At 33.9% G+C, this 20,636-nt stretch overlaps 1 protein-coding gene across 1 annotated transcript in view; it reads left to right on the forward strand.

The window, feature by feature from the left end:
- LOC143228084 (uncharacterized) overlaps window positions 1–13,531 on the forward strand; it is a 33,333-nt gene extending 19,802 nt beyond the window's left edge. The window contains exons 2-4 of the mRNA XM_076459414.1: window positions 5,423–6,240; window positions 10,679–10,999; window positions 12,041–13,531. Coding sequence (XP_076315529.1) covers window positions 5,423–6,240; window positions 10,679–10,999; window positions 12,041–13,079 — 2,178 coding nt within the window. The 3' untranslated portion in view covers window positions 13,080–13,531. The remainder of the gene's footprint in view (window positions 1–5,422; window positions 6,241–10,678; window positions 11,000–12,040) is intronic.
- The last annotated feature ends 7,105 nt before the right edge of the window (window positions 13,532–20,636 follow it).

A 20,636-nucleotide genomic window follows, 5' to 3' on the forward strand; every position in this document is an offset into this window, starting at 1 on the left:
ATATTCAAGGCACAGACAGGAAACGAAGGTCGATAATATTTGGTCGGAAGGTGAGACATGTTTGATAAACACAGGTAATGGTGAAAGACGCAAGTTGAACAAGCCTTCAAACACTGATGCCCCCAGCGGCACAGTAGTATGTCTGCGGACTTAGAACGCTTGAACCCAGGTTTCGATACCCTTGGTGGTCAGAGCACAGATAGCCCATTGTATAGCTCTGTGCTTAACTTCAAACAACAATGATCAAACGCTAGTGTTCACAGTACGTAAACAGTATACAAAAGTTTTACATAAAAAATTAAGAAATATACATATATAGGTCTGACTAGTTAACCTAGTCAAAACATCTAGTTATTAAACGTTGTGTTCGTAGGTGAATCGCCAGCCAACAAGTTGAAAAGGTCAACCTTCAGAATAGTGTATTAATATATATATATGTCTGTATTTATATGTATAATATATATGTAGTTAGACAGAGACAGTCTAGAAAGTCTAGAACAGTGACAGTTAGAAAGTTATGACATTTCTATACATTTTAGGTTTCTGTCAACCAACACTATAGTTCAAAAATAATTTAGAAACCTGAATTTAGAAACCTTAAAAATGTAAAAGGTTTCATATTTTCTCTGTACCCAGCTTGCCACTGATGTTGAATTGTTAAAAGGACTGAAAAAAATACGTTACATGTATCTACAGTAATTGTATATATATATACACACAACTCTTAAATTTGTTAGCAAATAATCGAAGCTAAAATAATAACATCAGGTCATAATGGACAATCTAAAATTAAATAAATCAGTTAAGCAAAAGTTTAGAAAAGGAATCTTTAAACGACTGAAATTAATAAACAATGAAAATCGGAGAACCTGTTCAGTGTAAGTATACACAGGATTTGTCTGGCTCCTTAGTGAAGAAAGGTGTTATGAAGTTTGCTGTAGGAAGGTGGTTTATCGTTATCTTTTACACTGGTCTATTTTTACAGGTTCGATAAGGACAGGAAACCTTGAACTCGTGATCAAGATAAAATACTTCTTTCCATTTCAGGAGATATTCTTACTCTCTGTCTAGTGATGTAAATAACAAATGTATGAGCTAATATTTGGGGTTTTATATCCGTTCACAAGTCATTCAGCCAGAAAGAAAGAAACGGTAATCGGCAGTCATAATTGGTTAGGAACCACATTTATGACATCGCTATCACTAAAGACACACACTAGCGTAGCTAGATAGGTAATATGTAACTTCTCTCACAAAGAAACTCTGGCGTTACGGTGTTGTCCTACTGTAATATAATGCTATCAGCTAGACAACCACCTCATGAAACAGTCTTTCAACGCTACCTGTACCCACATTCTACCTTATAGTTGCGCTAGTTAGGCTGTCTGTTCAGACTATACTGTACATCAAAATTTATTAGTTTATGTGTGAAGATCCACTATATAACTCAGTATAGGAGTATAGCCATACATCATAGAAGCATTGTCTCACCATAACCACATCTATTAGTCAACGCACTGTAATACACAACGTAAAGTATATATTAAAAGAAGTATTACAAAAATACTGTTTAACTTTGAGGACGTTTTACATCATAGAGGAAAATGGTATTTAAGAATACGCTTATCCTATACAAGATGCACCTTCAGGTACAAATGAAAATGTGTGAAATAAAAAGAAAACTAATTCCCATATTAACACCTGAGTTTGAAATTTTCAACGTCGCAAACAAAAATAGGATGAACAATATCTTAAGATTTGTCAGCCATGCTGCCAAGTAAATGATAAATGAAACGTACCATCCCTAATCATTTTATATGCTATTTAAATGAAGTACTGTACAATAATCAAATAAAATACGAAATAAACCTGTAACAGCCATGTTTAGTTACTCTTGTCTATGAACTACATTTAAAAATAGACTCTAAGTATAATTTGACATGTAATAAACTATGTGTCAAATATAATTATGCTACCGATATGCATTTATATATATATGTGTGTGTGTGTGTGTGTGTATGTGATGAAACATAAATGAGAAAAACATAAGGGGATCATACTCACAAAATTAAGTCAGGAATTTGCTCATGTGATGATTGCCAAATCTCCTGTATTTTTTGCTTTGAGACTATTCTCATTGGCAGAGTCTCAGAAGGCAATGTCGTGGCTTCCTTTCGACGTCATAATGGTGAGGTAGTCATCCAATTTAGATATGCCTTCTTTACTGGTTATTGCCATCCATCAGTTTATGTAGCAAATTCACGCCGTCCATCACGGCTTGAAAAGTTTTCCATGTCATAGTTCATTTAACTGTCCATACTGTTTTCTTGTATAGGTTCCATTTCTAGATGTAACTAGCAGGTGGTCGCCTATTACATCTTGGCTTCAACTTGAAGTAATTCAGCAAATGACAGGATTCTAGCTGAGTGAAATAGCGCCTGACATGTTTTGTACAGCTGGAGTCTTCTGGAGGTGACCAGACGAACGTTCTTCCACGAAGTGTGATTTAAACTGAACCAGCTGTGGTCAGATATATGCTGTAATAGAATTTTATTCATTTAATACGTCAAGTATACTTTTAAATCTGCGTCAATTTCAGCTTTATTCAGTGTTATTTTGGTTGAAAATTTGGTTGCGAATTTAATTTCTTAGAATTTTCTTTTTATTAGCTAATTGTTAAACAGTGAGTGTCAAATCGTTTTGTTAGACCATTAAACAGTTACAAAATGGTCTACTGGTCGTCTTTGCAGAGCCGAGGGTGTCGTGTTTAGCTTTACATATATGTGTATATCGTTGTTATGCTAAACCCATCTACAGTTTTGTCGCTACCAGAACCAAACTAAGCAGGCAGACTTGGATCACTCGGGTGTCATTATTTATGTGGCGTAATCTTCCTTGGAGTAGCTACAGAAGTAATCGGGAGCTTGATTGGTACATTAGGGCCTCCATGAATCGTGATAGAACGCAGGTGTTTTTTTGCTAGTCCCCTAAAATGATCGAATCTACTGAAATTACGATTGAAAGTTTTAGCTGTTTGGTGTGGACAATAAGTATTTCTAGTCAGTGTATTATAGTCACGATTATTTATTTAGTTTACTTTTAATGGGAAGTTCTTTATTAAAAGAATCATTCTTTGGAAGTTAATCATCATACGTATTTAATCACAACTTTCAAACACTAAAAATAGCAACGTAAAGAAATTGAATCAATTGTATTTCGTTCTTTAATTAACTAAATAATATAGAAAGGACATCACTGTAAACGTCTCAAATGTATCTGCTAATATATAAAACAATTGTTGTTGATGTTAAGAGAAATAAAGCTGGTCAAAAACATTTGTTAAACTGTATACCAGGTGAAAATTTTCAACCTGTTTGCTGGCAACAACAGAATCGATCATACAATGAAAATATCTCATTGTGGCAAATATGCAGTCCAACGGAATTAGCTTTGGATATTAATCGATTACAGTATAAGTTCATATCACTTACTTTATATTTTGCAACTTAAACTTTTTAAGCAATTCGTTTAAACTCATTTTAAGAACTTTTTGAATTTTGATATTCAATACAAGAGATCAAAGGCTTAAATACATTTTCAAAATTTATACATTTTTGCTTGTTTAGTTAAACCAAAGGGGAATTTACTCGACAAACATCGTTGTAGAGGCGATAGGACAAAAAATACACGTAATTCACAAGATTTGTATAATAACACTTCACAGTAAGCATTCAGGTCACTTTCATACATTTCACATGTGTTACACATTTTGTTATTTCCTGTTTGTTTTTCTTGCATGAAAACTCACACAGCCACGCTAATCCTGTTCGAAGTGTATAGTTTTAACATGAGGCGTGTTATGTGCCACATAACCAGACTTCAGTGTTTGTGTTTCATGTACGTAACATCTTGTAACTAAGTTTACTAAGTCAGCAGCTTTCAAGAGATGATATATCTTTCAAAAATACCTTACTTTCTTCTATCAATTTGTCACAAGATATGACCTCTGTTCATCAGTTTTTGTTTTTTTTCATAGTTATGTATACTATCGTAGCAAATCGGTTATATTTTATAAAATTTTAATGCTAATTTAGCTTTGACTTCAATTTCACGGTTTTATTATTGTTTTTTGTGATTTGCAGACTGCTGATTGAGTATACATTATTTTAAAAGACAATATATCTGAACACGAGCTGGTAATATAAATACCAGGTGTTTAATCCCTTCTCAATAAGTTAGGTAGTATGCATATATCACTGTTACCAGTCAACTGAAGATAACGCGAAATTAGACGTCTTTAAGTCACAAAATTCTGCGAGTAATCGAACGTCACGAAAACGTGCATGGTGTGCAATTCTGACTTCTACCTTACTTCTATAGGAATTTTAGCTGGTTTCTACTTGAACGAGTTTCCTGGTTACTCAAGTGTTTCCAGAAGATCCGTTGCATGACAAAAGAAAAAGCCAAACGGATGAGAACACCGTCTTTCTAGTACACTGAATTTTTGAAACTGTTTTATTTTTGTTATTTATTTTGTAATGCAATTTGTTAAAAATACAGCCTCGTCTTCAGATATTATTTCCATATACGATGATTGTGTAAATATGACAAAAATGGAAAAAGAAGGAATACATGTACAACGCTTCTTTTCGAGATTTCCGTTTTCAAAGTTTATTTGATGATTTTAGAAATATGAAATTAAAAACTTCATAGGTTTCAAGGAAAGGGTCAAACATTTTCAAATCTAGAGTTAAAGAACATTGTGATAACCTTTTGAAAAAGATAAAGCGTTTTAGAAACAAAATTACCATTGAGAAATTCAGGCGGTGTTCCCTAAAATGTTGTTTCAAATAAGTGTTTTTTTTTTGTCAAAAACTAATTGAAATGCAATGTAATTTAATTAAACTTAATTTTAGTTATTTTCAGATTGGGAGATTTAGTACCGTACATCCTACGTATGTGTGAAAAAATAACAATTTGTTTATAGTTAAGTCAGACGTGTATCAAAAGCCAGTTTTTAGGGTTGTAAGTCTATAGACATACTGCTGTGCCACTGGAGGGTTAACAAGAACAGAGACATTTTAACACTTTTAGAATACTTATTTATATGGACATGGTTGGTAATGTTCTTATTTTTAACAAAAAATGAACATTTAAAACTTTTCCCAACAAAGTACTGTTCATACTAGGATATCTGAAAAACACAGAGAAAGCATTATTAAGTTTTTGACCAGTTTCAAAGCTCAATAATTAATGTAAGTTTAAGGATTTTCCACACTAAACTTCGAAGTTCGATCACACCATAGTAGCCAAATTGTAAAAAAATATTAAAATTGCATTTTGTAGCTGCAGAAGGTCATTATGATTTGATATTAAACAAAATCCTTTGTGATTTTAATTCTTTGTTGATTTTTACCTCTAGGCCATACTTTGTACTCTTCTTAGTGCAAATTCGATATCTATGAGTGATGAGGAGGAGGTCTTGGTAAAAGGTTTCAACTCTACATTTGCTGTGAAATATGTAGATTTGTCAAATAATAGTAATGATGAATCTGTAAACACGACCACGATTTATGAACCATTGAATGGTTTGCCCAACACGACATTTCAGAAACAACAAAATGCTACAGATGAAAAAAGTCCAATTGCATCACTTGTTCCTCTAGCTTTGGCAGTTATACTTCATCAACTTAATGCAACTCCAGAAATATCAACAGGTAGGGCCCATGCTTCCCAGAGGCGTCTCTTCGGAATGCCCAACTTTAATCAAAATAATCACAACATTCACACAAATCAACCAATAGGAACTTTGGACTTCAAAGATGTTGTTAGAGTAAGGAGACCTCAAATTTTTATGAAAGCCGATTCAGCGCAATATCCTTTCACTGATCTAATAGATTCATATCAAAGTTTACCTAAACGAGATTACGCATCAGTTAGGCCTGACATACCTAATAATAGGTATGCAGGTCCGTTTCATAGTTATAACCAGAAAGGTGATTTCCTAAACACAAGACTTCCACCGCCAGTGATTAAACAATTTAACCAACCAGATAATAATGTTGCCAAAACTAAACAAAGTGAACATCAAGAACTTTCTCCGCCGGTGCCATCTCGTGAAAATCAGAAACCGAGCGTTGCACCATTAGAATCAAGATTAAGTGTTAGTTCCGTACAGTTAGCTCCCCGGTGCGATCGTTTCACCAGAGACATCTGCCTCGATGACTTTGAATATCCTTCGTAAGTGATATTTACTATTGTAAGCTGTATTTTCATTGTTCTAATTTAGATATCTGTTATATATAGTGCAAGACATTAAGATCAAGTAAGTTTATAGAAGTAGTTCAAAATTACCTTGATTATTCGTGAAGTACGTTAATAAAAGTAGCTCCAAAATACGTAGGATATTCGTGAATGTTTATGATCAAGAGACACTGTGAAATATCTAAAAATAAGAATATATTATATTTACGTGAATCAATGACGCATTAATATAGTGTAGTTTTCAATTTATTCATTCACTGAAATTATAGTGAAGTATTCAGATCAGTGTTACACATCGTGTATATTCAGTTGTTGATCAATTAGCCTTGAAACTGTACAAGCAAGTTTACTTGTACCTTAATAGTTGAATCATTGGCGAGTGAATTTCTATTAAAAGTGAAAACGTTGTATGGTGAACTTACACCTGCAACTGTGTATCAGTGATAGCAGTCCGTTAGTTAAGAGAGAAATGAACTAATTTGTTATCGTATTATTTTCATCAAGTAATGAAAAGAGTCGCAAGAGGATAAAGTGATAGAGCAAGCTTCGATATTATGTTCCAAGTATATATATTTAGTTTCAAGAAAGGTTTCCTTAATAGGAAATTACTTAAAGTAAACTTAAAATAGCCCATAGATATATAAAATATGATGTGTGTCTTAATTAACTATACTTAATTTTTTTATCCTTTCCTTGTTAAGATTCTCTTTGAATGTGTGAAAAAACACTAGGCGTATTTCGAATAAAATGCTACAAAATGTTCGTCATTCGTTAAAGAATAACTTAGATTCTGTAAACTGCAAATGGTAAAAATATTTCCTGCAATACGTAAAAATTTGCTGAAAGTTTAAAATTGTTTAATTATTCACTAATGATACTAAAAATAAGATAATTTATTCAATATTGTATTGACTTTTGATTCTGTCATTTTTGTTTTAGTAGACTAAATTACATTAGATCTTTCTACATGTTGTATTTCAAAATTTCTTTTGTAATTTCCATCACGTTATTTTCGTTGATTTTGAAATAAGTTTCAAACAAGAAAAGTTTATTCTCTCTGTCATGTCTCCCGTACACTACTTCTACTTAAAATAATGCCTTAGCCGATTCGAGGATGGCGTCAATTGGAAAGGGGTTTGGTTTGGTTTGAATTTCACACAAAGCTACACGAGAGCTACCTGCGCTAGCCGTACCTAATTTTGCAGTGTAAGACTAGAGGGAAGGCAGCTAGTCATCATCACCCACCGCCAACTCTTGGACTACTCTTTTACCAACGAATAGTGGGATTGATCGTAACATTATAACGCCCCCACGGCTGTAAGAGCAAACATGTTTGGTGTGATGGGGATTCGAACCTGCGACCCTCAGATTACGAGTCGAATGTCTTATCCATCTGATCATGCCGGGCCTGGAAAAGGGGGAGAGTAAATGCCTCACCCAAGCTTTTTTGTTTTTTAAAAAATGGGCGGGTTTGGATTTGTAATTAAACCTAAATCTATATTATCGGTTATCTGTGTTCTGTCCACCACGAATATCGAAACCATGTTTCAGGCATCCCGCTGTACTACTGGGGCAAGGAGCGGGGCTTTGAGAAACGAATCTTCTAGTTAATAAGTTATGTTTATGAGAAATTATTAATATATCCAAAGTACGATGTTGAAGTTGTCAGTCTTGTCGTTTCTTATAACATTTTGGTTCTTCTGTTGTTGGGCCCAGCATGGCCAGGTGGTTAAGGCGCTCGATTAGTAATCTGAGGGTCTCGGGTTCGAATCTTTATCACAATAAACATGCTCGCCCTTTCAGCTGTGGGGTGGTAATAATGTGACGGTCAATCCAACTATTCGTTGGTAAAAGAGTAGCTCAAGAGTTGGCGGTGGGTGGTGATGATTAGCTGCCTTCCCTCTAGTCTTACACTGCTAAATTAGGTACGGCTAACGTAGACAGCCTTCGTGTAGCTTTGCGCAAAATTCTAAAAACAAACAAACAAACCTGTTATCACAATTGATGTACAAATTCTAAAACGTGCTATGCCATCAGTAGTTTGTGAATTTTGTAGAAATTAGTGTCCAATTTTGTTCCCGCCCTTCCACCACCAAGATTTTACGGAAATGGCACCCATGAATTCATGATGAAGATTCAGTTTAATTGAATACATTCTGTTGTATTTAAAAGTAGTTCTAACATTACATATTTTTATTTGCAGGCGCTCATAAGACTAACATCATCGGTAATGCAACTTCCCCTGTTATATCATACCTTTAGCGTAGTAAATTAATTATTTACACGTTTAAAATGAACAGTAATCTACGTAGGTAAACTTATAATTATAACGAACAAGATAAACTAGCTTATTGTAAGAAACGATACAAAATCAATGAATATTTTCACAGAGTGAATGTTGCAGAATAGGGCTTTTAAGTTGCATCAATAGCCTGGGACTAAAAGCCACTGAACTCCTTTGTTTTTCATTAAGTGTTTGACCTTGAAGAGTTCACATGGCAGGATTCCCGATAGTATTGAGCGTTCCTACTTCTTACAGCATCACCTACTTGTTCATAGACTTCAAGGATCTGGTTCATTGACGGTCACGTTTATTCACGCATGTGATGTCAACTTGAAAATATTTTTAGGGCAATAGCTACGCTATTGTGAATTATCCTGTTCACTAAGTGAGAGGTGAATTAACTGTCAAATCAAAATACCACATTAAACAATCAGCAAGAAAAACAAATCCAAAGTAGTTAGTTGTTTTAAAGAAACCTTATATCTATGTTTACGATGATTGTTTGTGTGCTGAAATATCTATAATTCTAATGCTTCATTAAAAATATTTTGAAAAAAACAACAACACCCAGTATATATCAAATAAACACAGCAAAGGTTTTGTTGCCCTTTTTCAGCGATACTGGTAATGTATACGTGTTATGTAGAGATTCCAAATATTGTGTACTTTTTAGTTTTATATATTGTAAATAACTGTTAGCGTGACTTTGTTGTAATTGGGAAAGGCGTCTTGCCTAGTTGTTAATATTTACGGACTGTGAATCCACTGATCTGAGTTCGTGTGTCTTCACCACAAAAACTCGCTCCGCACTTTGTACTTTGAATTATTTAAAGCTAATGTTGTTGTCTATGAGAAGACGTAATGATATTTTATTTTGTATGTAGTAGTAATTGCTGTAAAGTGGCTTCTCAAACTAAGGCCTGCAAACCTAATTGTGTAGTTTCTCACAATAAATAAAACAACATGGTAAGCCTTTTCTGTGTGTTCGTTTTGTGTTTAAAATGAAGAAATATTTCTAAGTAATCAGATCAACCTAGCTTACGTTGCGTGTAAAGATTATAACTGAACAATTAAGTTAATTAGACCGACGAAAGGATCAGAGTTTGGGCCCAATAGTTAAAATATCAAACCTGTTCGGTTCGAGACGTGAGTTGTTATAGGACTGACAGTCAATCCCGTTATTCGTTTATGAGTATCTCGCTTCAGGTCGATAATTGTCCTCTCTTTGTTGCACATTTCAAAATCAGGGACGCCAACTGGTGAACTGTAAACATCTCTTGTTTTCTTGGTAAATTTCATGAAAAACTACTCGAGGTTTATCTGACTAGTCGTCTCTAATTTTGAAGCGATACCCTAGAGGAAAGGAAGGTAGTCAACACCACTTACTGGCATCTTCTGGGTAACTGTAATTTAATAGTTTTTTTTTTTTTTAATTTCGCACAAAGCTACTCGAGGGCTATCTGTGCTAGCCGTCCTTAGTTTCGCAGTGTAAGACTAGAGGGAAGGCAGCTAGTCATCATCACCTACCGTCAACTCTTGGACTACTCTTTTACCAACGCATAGTGGGATTGACCATCACATAATAACGCCCCCATGGCTGAAAGGGCGAGTATGTTTGGCGCGACGGGGATGCGAACCCGCGACCCTCAGATTACGAGTCGCACGCCTTAACACGCTTAGCCATGCCGGGCCAATTTAATAATGGTATTTAACTGTTAATCTGTGGGTCATGACTTGTATGCGTGTGCGAAATTTGACTGTCACTCTGTTCATGTACCCACGGCTGCAACGTGTAAGTCGCGAATTATATGTAGAGGGGATGGAGTAACGAGGTGCAAACAATGGAACCTCGAATCGACATCTGATCACTAGGCTACTAGGCCACGCTTCGCTCGGTAACATCTAATCCGTCGTTTAGCATAAGGTGTTGCTCAGGTGAATAAACTGAATGAATAAAGTTTTTTATTTGGCTTGTGAATTGAGAGGTGTTTTATTCATATTATTATTTAATGAGATGATAACGTCCACTAAGGTGAGAATATGCAGTACCAACTACAGTGTGTATATGTATATAACTTGGAGCATTGTTTTTAAAATAGAATGTTCCTTCCTCTTTTGTTTTGTGCACAGATCAGCTATGTTGGATATTATTTTCCGAAAACGAGATCAATTTGATTATCTCTACGCTGAAGTGAAGGAGCGGGGAAATCAAGTGGATGGATTAAGTCGGAAGGATGAAGAAAAATATAACTATAAGCATTACTACGGAGCTCAGGACAGCTCGAACGCCAAGAATATAAACTCTCGAGATTACGGACCCGAGGGTGGATTCGTATGTCCTTCAGAAATAGTATATGCGAAACCAAAAAGAGCTCGAAATCCTCGCGGTGAATGGAAAGTGATTGTCAACGTTGGAGATTTTACTCAGACTGTACGCATGGAAAAATGCTTGTAAGTCAAACTTCTGTGCATTAATCTCTCTTAAGGCTTCGTTTTTCTTGTGTTTAAGTTGAACGCCCTAAGAAGTCGTGGAAATATGCTATTCTTCCAACAGTAGCGGTCTTAATAAAATTTCCCAGTTAATTCCACTGAGTGGCACTCCTTAAAGTTACATAAATGATATAGTTGGAAATTACTACCTGTTTTTTTTTTCTTTTTCAATTAAGGTTTTGTTATTTAATCAGAACTAAAAAATCTTATAATACAACCTAAATTTTATTTTATGGTAAGTAATGCCTGTGCAATTAAGAATAGAAAACACTTAGGTGGAACAAATAAGTACGTAATGGCTAACTTAATACAAACTTTATGGAAGTTTGATTCTTTTCTAAATCACCATGTAGTAACTTAAAAGTAAGCTAAGTGTATGAATATATTTGGATATTGCGCATAATTTCGTATTCTATATTATACAGTTGTTTATCTTCTATATTATTTGGGTTTCATTTCTTTGCATCAAGGGTAAAATAGAAAATATAATTTCTGTCGTAGAGACCTAATAAATTATTTCACCATTATAAGAGGCCTAACTATGTTTCTTTGGTTTTCTGATGTAAACTGTGCTGATGAGACTTGAATGGGTGAGAAACTTCAGTTCATAGTTGTGGGTAGAACAATCCAAAGAATACGTCACAGACTATATTTCTTTCTATTTTATCTATTATATAATAACTCATACTACCTTGTGTGATTTATTTTAAAGTTGTTTCTTTTTATAATTGAATTCTTTACATAACCTGGGTGTAAGCAGACCAATGCTTTAAGTTATTTTCTCAACCTTCTACTGGGCAAATTTTCTACCAATTTTGTACCTGTATGGCATAAAATATTGTTAAATGCGTGACAATTAATTCGTTTATATTGGTTATAAATATTATAATATTTATAATAAATTTCACTCAGTAAATATTAAACATAAATTTGTTTTATTTTAGATACTTGGAAACAAAGAAAATGTTTTGTTGTGATAAAACTTAGCTCTCTGTTTTTTAGGATGCCAGGCTCGAAATGCTCTTACGTTTCAAACCATTTTGTGTCAAATTGCTTGCAAATTTACAATTATCAACGACTAGTCGTTTTCGACAAAAAGAAGGGCTTATACACGGACATATTTAGAATTCCGAGCGGCTGCTCCTGTTATATTCGAGGCTACGCTGTTAACTTTCCTACTGAAAACGAGGTCGGTAAAGATGATGGCTTCAATATCTCATTTCCAGATAAGAACTCTTTTAGCAATACTCTTTGGTCTGTTCTCGCTGGATCACTAACTGGAAGCTCCTTTGGTGAAAATGATCAATTTGTAAACCAGGTTCACCAACAACTTTCTCTCTTACAACAACTAAAGAAGTATTCACAGTTCACGAACGGCGTTACCCCATCTGAAGTTCTCCAAGAACTTCTTCGTGAAGAGGACAATGATTTGAACTCGAAGGCACCAATGAGACATAGGTTACCTCAACCACAAAATATAAGATCAAACTTTCCTGTGCCTGTTAACCATCGGCCTGGAATATTCCACAAAAATTTAGAAAAGCCAGTTAGAAATCAAAGGCCTCCTCTCCTTTTCCGTGGTAGAAAACGGAATCGAAACAGACCTCGTCCATACGTACCTGGGACATCTCGTCATCCGGAAAATTATTTCACAGAAAATACGTTTCTAGAAGTTCCAAAAGATTTATCTTACACAGATTACATAAACGACAGACCCAATAAAGACCATCGAGATAAGACTCAAAATTTTAACGAATACTCGACGCCAGAAAAGGAAATCACTGGTTTTCGTCCCTTATTAAATCCTCCAGTTCCAAGGTCCTCAAGCGTACCTGATTTTTTAAATTCCGTACCATCAACTCCCGAGTTGATAGCGGCTCCAGAACTCCCATTTGATACGATGGCTGACAAAAGCGAAGTTGCAATTAAGTTGTCTGCAACAAGAGATGGAGATAATACATCAAGTCAAACAGGAAAGGAAGAAGAAAAGAAGATTAATTTTTCCTATCATCCGATTTTAGACTATATCTCTAGTGTCTGAGGTGAAATCTCTAGCTCTACCAGAAGACGCTACTAAAGTTTTAACAAACTCATTATACGGTTTAAACTAGGTACAACAGGTAGGCGTCGATAATGGTGACTTAGGTGATCAAATAAAATAGGTATAAAATAGTGCGGTCGACTTTTAATGCTTTTTTGTATTTGCGCTATTCACTGATAAAAAAAGGTGTTATAATCAACAAGGCTTAGCTCACGTTTCGTTAACGTAGCCTTGACGTGGTTAATTTATTTAAAAGGCACTTAACTTTTCATCTTCAGCACGTTTAATATTTGTAAAAAAGTATACTCAACTTACAGTATAATTAATTATATCTGTGTAGTTATTTGCATAGTTGTGATAAATATGTTTTGCTAAAGTGATATTTTTATATAAATAAATTGTTCAATAACTAATTTGAAAACGAGATTGTTCCTTTTAAAACATAAAAATCAATGAAGTAAATTTTTAAAGTTTCACGGGTGACTGATGCGAAACATTTGTTGATGTGTATAATACAAACATTCTGATCTGTATAAAGAAACTTAATTAATAAAACAATCAATACTATTTTCTGGTATTTCTGTACAAACGTAAGAAACTTTATGAACATTCCAAAAACTTCTGCTCGTTTTTAAAAGTAAAAATAAAACTACATATAAAATGAATTTTAAAAAACAAAAACTATTATAATGATTTAAGTAAATTCTTTCTTAAAACATTCAACTAACAATAACTTACGATTACAGCATTTTACCAATACAGATCAAAACTATTGTTCCTTAACCACCTGGCGTAAATTTATCATAATACACCGTACTAAAGACAGATCACTATATAAAGAAACAAATAAAAGATACAAACATGTACTTTATAGTCAAACATAATTACTTTGTGACACCAACAGTATTATTTCTTCACACTGCATTGCATGTTCAGTGGATGTTAGATTTCAGCTTTTAGGCATAAAAAATTAATTTTCGACTTTTCTTTCACGACACCGTTAAGGTTATGTCACTCCAAATTATACTTGTAATTCAAATTATGATAACCTACATGCAATATCTTGTATTCATCATAATCAAAATCCATCTGCCATTAATTTGCCCAAATTATTAAATTATCTAAATTATTTTGTAAAGCAGCAGTGCACTCTTCACAGCCAGCAACATCCAAGACGTTAATATCATCAGTCAATTTAAGTAACTTCTTGACCATTTCTTCACCTATGTCAGTAACTGAAATAAAAAAAACAATGGTCCTAAATTGGGGTACACAAGTTGCAACATTAATCCACTTTGACTGAACTTCATTTATAACAACCCTCTGCTTTGTCTCATCAAGCCATTCTTCTATTCAATCAGTTAACATCCTTCACGCCTATAGATATAAGTTTATACAAACCGTTTATGTGGCACTTCGTTAAATGCTTTCTTAAAATTTAGATACACCAAATTTACACTCTTACTCTCATATATATTTAGTGACATTTTCAAAGCATGTCAAAAGATTCGTAATGGTGTGTGTTTGTGTTTCTCTTATAGCAAAGCCACATCGGTCTATCTGCTGAGCCCATCGAGGGGAATCGAACTCCTGATTTTAGCGTTGTAAATTCGTGGACTTACCGTTGATTTGTAAGGGAAACCATATTAACTATCCGATATAATTCTAGATTTTTTTAAAATGACTTTGCAATGTATCTTTTATCAGACTTTCCAAAACCTTTTTCCACAACTGATGTAAGATTGATAGGCCTGTAATGATTGAGATAACTTCTATTACCTCCTTTGAAAATAGGAGTGACATTAAATAACTTCCAATATGTTGGTACTTGTCTCCTATCCAAGAACTTTAAAAAATTGTGACAAGTAGCTCACATATCCAGTTCTCCACATCCTTAAAAACTCTCGAGAAAATATTATACGGCTTAGGAGCTTTAGCATTCTTTAAACTTTCCTGGTTTTTTGTTTCGTCAAACTTTTTAATGAAATGAGTATGTTACACTATGGCACAATGCAACTGTCATCACGTTATGGCTGATTTCGATTTTAACTTTATGTTGTTTATTTGCAAAGTATTTTACACAAATAACACTTAACAAGTGCATAATTATTTGAGCAAAAAAACATAGCACGACAAACAATTGCTATGAGCTTTCACGTACTTATTACTTTGTGAATACCCACCCTTTCAGACGATTCTGCATATTAGTTATGTTTGCCTTCACCATATTTTGGAATAATTTAGCCTCAGCTTGTTTCATAAACTGCTTTAAACATATTTTAGCTACTCTTTACTTTAGTACGGGTTTTATTCTTTGTTTTTATGAGTTTTTTTGTTTCAGTTCACAAAACCCTTATCAAATATTGAATGCTCATAACTGTTTCATATTCTATACATTATTATAAATACCATTACAATACATTTTTGTTTACTTTACCTGTAGTTTTATTAAATAAAGTTGCGTACGTGCAGTTTTGTTTGTCTGACTCCTTAACATTTTTTAAAACAATACACTAGGATTTATCAATTTATCACATAATAGTTACAAGAAAGCGCAGTTTAAAAGGCGTTCGTGTAAATGAATAGAATAAGAAAAAATCAAGTGAAGTGCTCGAAATGTGCTACAATGTTTTTGTGGGTGGCGGCTAGTTTGTTACAAATATTCTGTATTACTCTCTATAGTTTAATAAAGTTGATTTATTGCCATTTTACCTTCTCAGTTTTGATATACACCCATATTGCCTTAATATAAAACCTGAAAAGGTAAAATAGAAAACAAACAATTTTGGTCAATTGTGGGTAGTAATACAAAACATTTGAAACACAATTTTACAACCATACATTGATAAACTTAACATAAAAACATAAAAACAATTATACGGCTTTGTTTAAATCGAACGCAAAATATTTGTGCATTGTACAACTAATTTGCTTTTATTCTATATTTTCTATAATGATGTATTGTGTACTAACGACAGAATAACTATTTATGTGTAATTATTCATTATTTATCGCTCCTGTACGAGTAGCACCCATATACCTGCACACATTTATCTATCACTGTATATATTACAGAGAGGTAGGAGTCTTATTTCAACAAACCATCTATCTATAGCTATATGTACACATGTTTTGCAGAGACGAATATAATGGCCTCTAAGCCTAATGTGATCACATACCATAATTAAGAAAAAGGACTGCATGAACTGGATCGTAGTCCATATATATTACGAAAATTGTTCTAATATTTTATGGTCACTTTCATACCCAGTTTTCAACACGGATATTTGAAGAGAGAAAAGATCTAAACATCAGGCGAAACGCAAATAAGCTTACATTACAGTATATCTCTCGTAACAGGCAAAAAAGTTCATACACAAAAACATTAAATACAATATGATAAAGCGATCTTTCTGTTAGAGCAACAATAAACTTAAATTTTAGGCTTAATGGTGAAGCCTATAAAATGTTATTGTAAATTGATTCCTTTTTGTATTATAAAAATGAATAAATCCAATTTAAATAAGTTTCAACAATAAAATAAAACGTATAGAAATAACTTATATAAACAATGTATTTCAAACCAGATGGTCCTTATGAAAAGCAACATCTGATTAGTAAGTTACCATGTGAAACTTGATTTCGAAAGCTCACATGTACTTAAAGCAGTTACCTTGTAGACACTGTGCTGAACAGCAGTTAAAGTGTTAAGAAAGCATTAATTCATTGTTTTCACTTGTAACGGATTTAATATTACTTTAATATCTATGTTTATTTCCGTTTAATATACATTTAGAAATGTATGTAGCTTGTACTGTTAAATGTGCTTGTGCAATCCTGCCTGTTCTTTAAATTTGTAGATTTTCGGGAGAAAGAATCAATAATATATGTTTTAGAAAGGTATTAGCGTATTTTGTTTTTAGTATTACCCCGCTGGTACAGGAGTAAGTCGATGAATTTACAACGTTAAAAGCAGGCGTTCGATTCTCCTTAGTGTACTCAGCTTTGTTATAGGAAAAGACACACACATTTTTATATATTATTGTCCAAGTGAACTTTCAAGAATTTCGCCTAAAGATTATGAATTGACGCGCCAAGAAACAGTTTAAAGAAAATCGTTGGTCGGCTATAGAGTAGAGTAACAACAAAAAAACCGAGAAGTTTAAAACAAAATATTTAACAATGATTGTTAGCAAAAATATTTTATATAATCTTGTAACTAATCATTTAGTACAAACTATCACCTTGGTACACAAGGGCTATCTGCGCTAGCCGTCCATAATTTATCAGTGTAAGACGAGAGGGAAGAAAGCTAGTCATCGCCACCCACCGTCAACTTCTGAACTACTCTTTTACCAACGAATGGCGTGATTCACCTTCACATTATAACCAGTGATGTCGAGAAACCCACTTGTTGAGAAATTTATATGCAAAAACGGCTCGTTTGGGTTGAGAAAATATTTTACATAGAAGGTCGAAACGTTGTTCGCTCTTCTATGTAAAATATTTTCTCAACCCAAACGAGCCGTTTTTGCATATAAATTTCACATTATAACGCCCCCCCCCCCCAAGGCTGAAAGGGCGAGCACGTTTGGTGTGACGATCGCTTTGGAGTGGATTTTATTTAAGTATAAGGCGTATTACTTTTTCAGATTAAAAAAGTGCTTGAGACGACAGTTTTATAGCTAAAATTATCATTTTAGGTTTCCTTATCTTATAATTACAGAAGTGTAATATGAAACATACAAGTTCGTGTTAGTTAACAAACATTAATATAGTCAGCTGAAGACAGCAATTTCAAGCTGTATCAGCTCTTACGTGCGATGATGGATAACGTTATCTGACAAAAGATTTACGTGTTTCTAAGTGTGGAAAACAGATTGTTACAAATTTCATACAAATACTCATGTACCTTTCTCTTTGTTTTCAAATGTTTGTTTTATGTGATAGGTTAGGTTTGTGAAGTTACACGAGCTGGAAAGGTAAAATGAAATTAACTTGAGTTTGTTTGTTCATCTCAAGGAATTAAATCCTGTATTTTGATATTGTAAGTTAGTAAACTGATGTACCGGAAGATTAAACACTTTAGTGGAAATCGACATATATATATAAATTTAGACCTAAATTAGTTAGCAATGAGGCTTAGTTTGGATGCTTTTTTAGTATAAATGAAAGTAGGTGATTAGATCATATATTCTGAGTGGACGTATAACTTGAACCAAGTAGACAGAACTGACTATTAGTAGGGTTGTAAAACGTTCCTTTATAAATCACATGTTTTCATAAAGGTGTGAAAGAACGTAACGAAGCTATTATAATATCAAAACTAACAAGAGTAAAAAAGAAACCACCGAGTGTGAGGAACGATGGGAGGTTGAATATTTCAAACAAGCCTAATAAGCCCTTTATAAAAACTTAAAATCTAAAGAGAGTTTGGTTAGAAACTCCTGTGTTGATTTGTGTCATGTCCTAGGTTTGTGCTTTACTTTTGGTCTAGTTTAACCACACACGTCCCCGTTTCACAAAGAAAATAAAAAAAAAGTTAAAAGATTTCTTAGACGTTGTTATTGCTGTCAAATACAAAATATCATTACCAATAAACGTTACTACTTCACTAGTGATGATCCAGTAAATATTAAGGCGTTCAACTCGTAATCTGAGGGTCGCGGGTTCAAATCCCGGTCGCACCAAACATGCCCGCCCTTTCAGCCGTGGGGGCGTTATAATGTTACGATCAATTCCACTATTCGTTGGTAAAAAAGTAGCCCAAGAGTTGGCGGTGGGTGGTGATGACTAGATGCCTTCCCTCTAGTCTTATACTGCTAAATTCAAAACAAACCAGTAAATACACAATTAAGCACGCCCTACTTCCAGTATCACTTTGTTGTTGGGCCTTGATTCCCTTGTCGTGGTTCTGGAATTCACAGTCACTCTTGTATCATTCACACGCGCAGGCAAATTACAGTAAAATCTACTAGACTGCAAAAAACAAACAAACCAAAGGTACTTTCAAAACTACAAAAACGTTTATCCACCTTATACAACAGCTGTGGTTTAGTAACTCTGAAATAAAAGAGCAGTCATTGCTTTTAGTCGTTATTCTGAATTTCAGAGAACCTTATTTTGAGATAGAGCTTTTATGGAAGTAGTAAGTACAGAATAATTAAAGACAACACCAACGTTAAAGCTATAAAACGTTTTATCAATTGCCTGTTGCGGTGAGTACAATAATAATAATCGTAATATATCTATATTTGAAAAACTTGTAATATTCTATTTATGAGTTGTTTAAAATTCTTCGGAGTCAAACCTGATATCTTTAATTCGAAATTGGTATATTGAATTAAATACTGGTATTTAATAAAAACTTATCCATTATCTTATGCTTACTTTTGCCAAGTAGATATTTCTATTAATCATCAGTCAGCTCAGACACAAAGAAAAATGAATTACAGCCTTTTAGGAGGTTTATAGAAGTAAAATAAAATGTAACTGTTATTCTTTGGCACCATTACTCGGAGAGTTGTCCCCCACTAGTACAGCGATAAGTCTTTGGATTTACAACGCTAAAATCAGGCGTTCGATTCCCGTCGGTGGGCTCAGCAGATAGCCCAATATGGATTTGCTATAAGAAATACACACTCGAAGAGTTTCTCCTACCGGATTAACATATAAAAATTACAACTTTATTATAACATTACATAATACCACGTGTGAATCTGTTAGTGGCAATTGTTGGTAATGCTTTCTAATAAACATGTTCAAAACTCGGTCATGAAAGAATAGTAGTTATCGAAATTATTATAAAGAAGAAATTTTATCTCCTCATGTTCACGAGACTTAAGAAACACTTCCTCCTAAACTTGCTTTCTATTTCAGATATTTTACATAAAAATTCCATAATTCAATATGCAGTTGCGAAAACATTGCAAAACACAAAATTTTAGTTTCTGATGTTTTGTTTTGTATTTCAGAGTTGTATAAAAATATCCGTTTTTAAATATATAGACCAAGTTAACAAAGTCTTTGGTGCCTGACCAGGGGCGTCTGCTCTAAATGTAGACATGTCTTTATTTAGACATGTATGTTTATTCTTTATTACTTTTAACCACCTTTTATCTTCTCACGTCATCGTTTATTTTGTTTGTTTGTTTTTGAATTTCGCGCAAAACTACTCGAGGGCTATCTGCGCTAGCCGTCCCTAATTTAGCAGTGTAAGACTAGGACTAGGTGGAAGACAGCTAGTCATCACCACTCACCGCCAGCTCTTGGACTACTCTTTTACCAACGAATAGTGGGATTGACCGTACATTATAACGTCCCCACGGCTGAAAGGACGAGCATGTTTGGCGTGACGGGGATTCGAACCCACGACCCTCATATTACGAGTCGAGTTCCATAATAACCTGGCCATACCGGGCCTTCTCACGCTATAGGGAACAACATTTATTTAAGAATAAAATGTTGTGTTTACGGAACGCCTATTGTAGTGTTGAAATAGCCTTTGATTTACTTGTGCTGGAAGCATTGTTAACATTCGGACTAAGATGATATGTT

The sequence above is a fragment of the Tachypleus tridentatus genome, chromosome 10 (genome assembly GCF_004210375.1).
Source record: "Tachypleus tridentatus isolate NWPU-2018 chromosome 10, ASM421037v1, whole genome shotgun sequence".
In the NCBI taxonomy this organism is placed as follows: domain Eukaryota; kingdom Metazoa; phylum Arthropoda; class Merostomata; order Xiphosura; family Limulidae; genus Tachypleus; species Tachypleus tridentatus.